The 8,127-nt window shown below is 45.1% G+C and overlaps 1 protein-coding gene across 1 annotated transcript in view; it reads left to right on the top strand.

Annotated features, from left to right (window-relative positions):
• Nucleotides 1-6,470: 6,470 nt before the first annotated feature.
• LOC132780268 (bone morphogenetic protein 2-like) overlaps nucleotides 6,471-8,127 on the top strand; it is a 22,681-nt gene continuing 21,024 nt past the window's right edge. The window contains exon 1 of the mRNA XM_060783879.2: nucleotides 6,471-6,995. Coding sequence (XP_060639862.2) covers nucleotides 6,824-6,995 — 172 coding nt within the window. The 5' untranslated portion in view covers nucleotides 6,471-6,823. The remainder of the gene's footprint in view (nucleotides 6,996-8,127) is intronic.

Consider the following 8,127-nt stretch of genomic DNA (forward strand, 5'->3'; position numbering starts at 1 on the left):
ATTATATAATATGATATTACATTGTATTACATTTCTCTTTGGGCGACCTCCTTCCGTGACCTGGCATGACCCCTTCCCCTGCCCTTGCCCTAGATGCTGATTGCCATTCACTGTATGATTGATGGGGGAGGAAGTGCTTGGCTTTGTCTGTCGGGAAGGAGGAAATGCCTTCTTCCCATTCCACATCACAGCCTGAGCAGCCTTTGGGCCACTTCCATCCTCCTTTCCTCTAAAAAAAATCCTTAGTGTTTATTGATTCTTTACCAGCCTCCCATCCAAGTCCAAGCCTTGGCTGAGCTTCTTTGGCACCCAATAATCTTTGTATTTATCTATCTGTGTATCTATATTCTTTCTATCACTTTGTATTGTTCTATCAGTATATGTTTATCTTTCGGTCTATCTTTGTATATATCTGTCTATCCATCTATCCCTCTGTCTTAGTCTATACATCCATCTATTTATCCAACTATTTATGTATATATGTATTATCTATCTATCTATTTATCTATCTACCTATCCATCCATCCATCCATCCCTCTATCTCTGTCAATCCATCATTTATCTGTCTATCTATCCATCCATCTCTCTATCTATCCCTCCCTCACTCTCTATCTCTATCCATTCCTCTATGTATTCAGCTATCCACCCATCCATCTATCCCTCTATTTATCTATCTATCAATCTATTCATGCATCCATCTATTTATCTACATATCCATTCATCCCTCTATCTCTGTCCATCCATCATCTATCTGTCAATCCATCATTTATCTGTCTATCCATCCATCTCTCCATCTCTCCCTCCCTCACTCTCTATCTCTCTATCCATCCCTCTATGTATTCAGCTATCCACCCATCCATCTATCCCTCTATTTATCTATCTATCAATCTATTTATCCATCCATCCATCTATTTATCTACCTATCCATCCATCCCTCTATGTCTGTCCATCCATCATCTATCTGTCACTCCATCATTTATCTGTCTATCCATCCATCTCTCTATCTATCCCTCCCTCACTATCTCTCTATCCATCCCTCTATGTATTCAGCTATCCACCCATCCATCTATCCCTTTATTTATTTATCTATCTATCTATCTATCTATCTATCTATCTATCTATCTATTTATCCATCCATCTATTTATCTACCTATCCATCCATCCATCCCTCTATCTCTGTCCATCCATCATCTATCTGTCAATCCATCATTTATCTGTCTATCCATCCATCTCTCTATCTATCCCTCCCTCACTCTCTATCTCTATCCATCCTTCTATGTATTCAGCTATCCACCCATCCATCTATCCCTCTATTTATCTATCTATCCATCCATCCATTTATCTATCCCTCTGTGTGTGTATGTATGTATCTCTCTATCTTTCCATCAGTCCATCCATCTATCATTCCATCAATTTCTTTACCTGCCTACCTACCTTTCTATCTCTCCCCCATCTCTTCATTTTGTTGTTGTTGTTCATTTGTTCAGTCGTCTCCGACTCTTCATGACCTCATGGACGAGCCCATGCCAGAGCTCCCTGTCGGCCGTCACCACCCCCAGCTCCTTCAAGGTCAGTCCAGTCACTTCCAGGATGCCATCCATCCATCTTGCCCTTGGTCGGCCCCTCTTCCTTTTACCTTCCACTTTCCCCAGCATCATTGTCTTCTCTAGGCTTTGCTGTCTCCTCAGGATGTGGCCAAAGTACTTCAACTTTGTCTCTAGTATCCTTCCCTCCAGTGAGCAGTCGGGCTCTATTTCCTGGAGGATGGACTGGTTGGATCTTCTCGCAGTCCAAGGTACTCTCAGAACTTTCCTCCAACACCACAGTTCAAAAGCATCGATCTTCCTTCGCTCAGCCTTCCCTAAGGTCCAGCTCTCACATCCGTAGGTTACTACAGGGAATACCATGGCTTTGACTTCATTTATGTATGTATTTACCACCCTATTCTCCCTCCCTTTCCACCCCGAAGGGCACTGACTCTGAGCGGCCAGCAACAATTTGATGCCCGACAACAAATTCCAAAAATAACAATCACAACCAGTGAGCTTATCTAACTTCCTTAGGGAGGGCATTCCAGAGCTGGGGAGCCACCACCAAGAAGGCCTTTCTCCTGTCCTCACTAACCGTGCTTGAGATGGTGGTGAGACTGAAAGAAGATCTTAAGGCCTACGTCGGTTCGTAGAAGGAGATATGTTCTCGAAGATAGGTTGGACCTGAAGCATATCGGGCTTTATAGGTAATCCCGTCCACCTTGAATTGGGCCCAGAAACTTATTGAGAGCCAGTGGAGCTGCTTTAGGAGGAGCATGGTATCTAGCTATCCCATGTATGTATGTATGTATGTATGTATGTATGTATGTTATCTATCTATTTATCCATCCATCTGTCTATTCATCTATCTATCTATCTATCTATCTATCTATCTATCTATCTATCTATCTGTCTGTCTATCTGTCTATCTGTCTCTCTATCTGTCTGTCTGTCTGTCTGTCTGTCTGTCTATCTATCTATCTATCCATCTATCTATCCATCTATCCCTCTATGTATCTTTCCATCCCTATAGCTTGCCCCCCGTTAATAATCTGGCAGCTGACCTTTGCACTAGCTGCACTTTCCGAGCTGTCTTCAAAAGCAGCCCCACATAGAGGGCATTACAGTAGTCCATTCTGGATGTAACTAAGACGTGGACCACCGTGGCCAAGTCAGGCGTCCCAAGGTACAGTCACAGCTGGCACACAAACTTTAACTGTGCATAGAAGGCCCTCCCGGCCACCATTGACACCTGAACCTCAAGCGTCAGCACTGAGTCCAGGAGGACCCCCAGACTGCAGACTATTTATCTATTGTGTATTTATCAATATATTATATTTATTTATTTATCTGTCTTCTCTATTTTATCTATGATACCTATTTGTCTATTTACCCATCTATCCCTCTTTCCCAAATGGACCAGTGTACGTCTGTGTATGGGGAGTGTGTGCTGGGTGGAGGGCCTTCCTGGCAGTGGGGATTGGGCCCTGCCCCAATCCCTTCCCATTGAGCCTCTTGGGGGGGCCGTTGCCCCGACTGTCCAAAAACCTTGTCCCACTATCTGTCTATCATCCATCTATCCATCCATCCATCCATCCATCCATCCATCCATCCATCCCTCTATGTATCCCTCTGTCTGTCTGTCTGTCTTTCGATACCATCGATCATGGTATCCTTCTGAATGACTCTCCGGGATGGGTCTCGGGGGCACGGCTTTGTCGTGGCTCCGGTCCTTCCTGGAGGGTCGTTCCCAGATGGTGAAGCTGGGAGACACCTGCTCGGACCCCTGGCCTTTGTCCTGTGGGGTCCTGCAAGGCTCTATTCTGTCCCCCATGCTTTTCAACATCTACATGAAACCGCTGGGAGAGGGCATCCGGAGTTTTGGAGTTGGATGCCATCTCTACGCGGATGACACGCAGCTCTACTTCTCTTTTCCACCTAACTCCAAGGAAGCCCCTCGAGTGCTGGACGAGTGCCTGACCGCTGTGGCTGTCTGGATGAGGAGGAACAAGCTGAAGATCTATCCCGACAAGACAGAGGTCCTCCTGGTCCATCGTAAATCGAATCATGGTATAGGATGGCAACCTGTGCTGGACGGGGTTACACTCCCCCTGAAGCCACAGGTCCGCAGCTTGGGAGTCCTCTTGGATTTATCACTTACGCTTGAAGCTCAGGCGTCGGCAGTGGCCGGGAGGTCCTTCGCACAATTAAGACTCGTGCGCCAACTGTGACCGTACCTCGTGAAGTTGGATCTGGCCAGGGTGGTCCATGCCTTAGTCACCTCCAGATTGGATTACTGTAATGCACTCTACATGGGGCTGCCCTTGAAATCGGCCCTGAAATTTCAATTGGTACAACGGGCGGCAGCCAGGTTACTAACTGGTGCTTCTTACAAGGAGCAGTCAACCCTCCTGTTTAAGGAGCTCCACTGGCTGCTGTTCATTTTCCGGTCCCAATTCAAGGTGCAGGTTCTTACCTACAAAGCCCTGAACGGTTTGGGACCTGCCTACCTGCACGACCGCATTTCTGCGTACGAACCCACACGATCTCTTCGATCATCTAGAGATATCCTGCTCACGCTCCCAACTCCTTCGCAGGCACGATTGGTGGGGACAAGGGAGAGGGCCTTCTCGGTGGTGGCCCCTCAACTGGAATTCACTCCCTAAGGACATCACCCATGCCCCAACGCTGGCAGTCTTTAGGAGGAGCCTGAAAACATGGTTGTTCCAGTGTGCCTTCCCAGAATAAGGAAAACTCTTAGCAATATGTCCTCAAATGCACTTTAATATTGATTTAGGATTGTCTGCACGCCCTCATCTTTCTCTGAAAATCCTATCCTAGTTTACCCTACCTTGTTTATGCCCAGCATTTTTAAATTTTACATTTTAATTATTACAATTGACCCGGCCATAGGTTTTAAACGCTGTATGTTCTTGATATTGTTATTGTTTATTGCTTATTGTGTATTTTCTGTTTTTGAGTTTATTTTAACTGTTTTGTATTGACTATTTGTTATTGCCTTTTTTTTATTGATGTGCTGTGGGTTTGGCCTCATGTAAGCCGCACTGAGTCCCTTGGGGAGATGGTAGCGGGGTACAAATAAAGTATTATTATTATTATTACTAGCTGTCCCCTGGCACGCATTGCTGTGGCCCAGTCTGGTGATCTGGAAAATAAAGTAATGAGAAAGTGTTGGTTTCTAATATATGTAATTTCTTTATGCTTATGGTAAACAGTATTTCTTGTTGTTTCTTTGTCAGTGTTGATGTGGAGAGTGTCTGGTTTGCCTACTCTGGAATATGCAACATATCATTGTCCTTCTTTAAGGGTCTCTTTCAAATCTATAATACTATATCTGTGTGTGTGAGAGAGAATCATATCTATCTATCTATATTTATGACTGGATGGCTCTTTGTCAGGAGGGCTCTGGTTACATTTTCTTGCCCTGGTGAAGAGAGTTGGACTGGATGGCCTTAAGTATTTTCTGTTGGTCATGGGGGTTCTGTGTGGGAAGTTTGCCCCATTTCTGTCATTTGTGGGTTTCAGAATGCTCTTTAATTGTAGTGAACTATAAATCCCAGTAACTACAAATCCCAAATGTCAAGGTCTATTTCCTCCAAACTCCCATCTGTGTTCATATTTAGGCATATGGAATTTTTGTGACAAGTTTGGTCCAGATCCATCATTGTCCACAGTGCTCTCTGGATATAGGTGAACTACAACTCCCAAACTCAAGGTCAATGCCCACCAGGCATGTAGCCCCCCCCCCCCTGAAATTCTCATGGTGGTTCGCGAAAAGGCCTTACTGGTGTATTATTTAAACTGTTATGTTTATTCATATCATGATCTGTTCACCATACTCAATATATCTATGCATGGGGGTATTGGGGTAATGATACAAAAGGTTTGCTAGGGTAGACCCTCTTTCACTCAGACTCAGCCCCCCGCCCCTCAGAAACTCAGCCTCCCCGAACCCCCCCCTGAAAAAAACTCACCCCCCCCCCAAATCGAAATCCTGGCTACGGGCCTGATGCCCACCAAACCCTTCCAGTGTGTTCTGTTAGTCATGGAATTCCTGTATGCCATGTTTGGTTGAATTCCATCATTGGTGGAGTTCAGAATGCTCTTTGATTGTAGGTGAACTATAAATCCCAGTAACTACAAATCCCAAATGTCAAGGTCTATTTCCTCCAAACTCCATCTGTGTTCATATTTAGGCACATGGAATTTTTGTGCCAAGTTTGGTCCATCTCCATCATTGTTTGAGTCCACAGTGCTCTCTGGACGTGGGTGAACTATAATTCCCAAACTCAAGGTCAATGTCCACCACACCTTTCCAGTTTTTTTTTTCCTGTTGGTCATGGGAGCCCTGTGTGCTCTGTTTGGCCCAATTCCATCATTGGTGGAGTTCAGAATGCTCTTTGATTGTAGGTGAACTATAAATCCCAGCAACAACAATTCCCAAATGACAAAATCATTTTTTTTGAATGGAGGACATAAACTGGACTGTTAGGTGTCTTGTGTCCAAATTTGGCGTCAATTCCCCCAGTGGTTTTTGAGTTCTGATGGTAGCACGAACTAACATTGCATTTTTATTTATATAGATGATGATAATGATGATGATGATGATGATGATGATGATGATGATGATGATGATTGTATTGTCGAAGGCTTTCATGGCTGGAATCACTAGGTTCTTGTAGGGATCACTGGGTGGAATCACTAGGTTCTTTCCTATTTCCAACAGACCTCACTACCTCCGAGGATGCTTGCCATAGATGCAGGCAAAACGTCAGGAGAAATGCCTCTAGAACATGGCCCTATAGCCCGAAAAAACCTACAAGAACCTAATGATGATGATTATTATTATTATCCCTCCATCTATCCCTCTATATAGCCATCTGCCCAACCATCCATCCATCCATCCATCCATCCATGTATTTATCTTTCTGTCTGTGTGTCTATGTTTACCTATCCCTCTCTCTCTCTTTCTTCCCTAAATGGTCACCTGTGCTGTGCGTGTATGTGCCTGGTGTATGTGCCTGGTGGTGGGCCTTCCTGGGCCTTGTGGATTGGGGTCGTGTTGGCCATAATGCCTCCCCCTGGGGGTCCCTTGTCCTGCTAATGGCCTCCTGTTTGCCCCATTAGCCCCCCACAGAGAGAGGCCTTCGCACCCTGTTAGCAGGGCCATCCAGGACTGCTTGGGGGGAGCCTTATAAGCCCAAGGCAAGGGAGGAAGGAAGGAGACCCCACTTCAAGGCAGACCCTCTCTCTGCCTCTCTCTCTGTCTTGCCATGGCTAGGCCTGCTCCTTGCTGCCTCTTCTTCTTCCTCTTGCAGACTGCCTTGGGGTCCGAAGCCCCCCAGTTCATGCTGGACCTCTACCGGGCCGTGGCCGGGGATGACGGGGTCACCAAGGGGCACGGCCTCCCCCAAGGAAACACCGTCCGCAGCTTCCTGGACAAGAGTGAGCCCCTTCCCTCCATTATTATTATTATTATTATTATTATTATTATTATTATTTTGTAAGGGCTGCATGGCCATCTGTCGGGAGGGATCAGAGGGTGCCCTTCCTACATGGAAAGGGTGAGGCTGGATAGCCTTTGGGGGTCCCTTCCCATTATTATTATTATTATTATTATTATTTTGTAAGGGCTGCATGGGCATCTGTCGGGAGGGATCAAAAGGTGGCCTTCCTGCATTAGAAGAGTGGGGCTGGATGGCCTTTGGGGGTCCCTTCCAACTCTAGGATCTGAGATATATCTATATCTATATCTCTGTCAGTTATATCCATGGCTGCCTGGCCATCTGTCCAGAGAGATTGCATGGTGCCTAACTTCACAGACTAATGGGGTTGAACTGGAGGGCCTTTGGCTGTCCCTTTCAATTCTTCTTCTGCTTCTTCTTCTTCTTCTTCTTCTGCTTCTTCTTCTTCTTCTTCTTCTTCTTCTTCTTCTTCTTCTTCTTCTTCTTCTTCTTCTTATTGAGGGATCAGAGAGTATCTTCCTGCATGAAAAGGTTTAGACTGGATGGCCTTTTGGGTTCCCTTCCAATTATTTTTATTATGTAAGGGCTGAGTGGCCATCTGTCAGGAAGGATCCTGCATGGAAAGGGTGGGCTGGATGGCCTTTGGGGGTCCCCATTATTATAATAATTATTACTATTATTATTTTTATTATGTAAGAGTTAGGTGGGCATCTGTTGGGAGGAATTGGATTTTGCCCTTCTTGCATGGAAAGGGTGGGGCTCCAATTATTATTATTATTATTATTATTATTATTATTATTATTTAAGGACTGCATGGCCATCTGTTGGGAGGGATCGGAGAGTGCCCTTCCTGCATGGAAAAGTTGGGGCTGGATATCTTTTGGGGGGCCCTTCCCATTATTATTATTATTATTACTATTATTATTATGTAAGGGCTCGATGGTCATCTCTCGAGAGGGGTTAGAGGGTGCCCTTCCTACATGAAAAGGGTGGAGCTGGATGACCTTTTGGGGTCCCTTCCCACTATTATTATTATTATTATTATTATTATTATTATTATGCAGATGGGTGGCCATCTGTTGGGAGGGATTAGATTAATGATGCCCTTCCTG

The sequence above is a fragment of the Anolis sagrei genome, chromosome X (assembly GCF_037176765.1).
Source record: "Anolis sagrei isolate rAnoSag1 chromosome X, rAnoSag1.mat, whole genome shotgun sequence".
NCBI lineage: Eukaryota > Metazoa > Chordata > Lepidosauria > Squamata > Dactyloidae > Anolis > Anolis sagrei.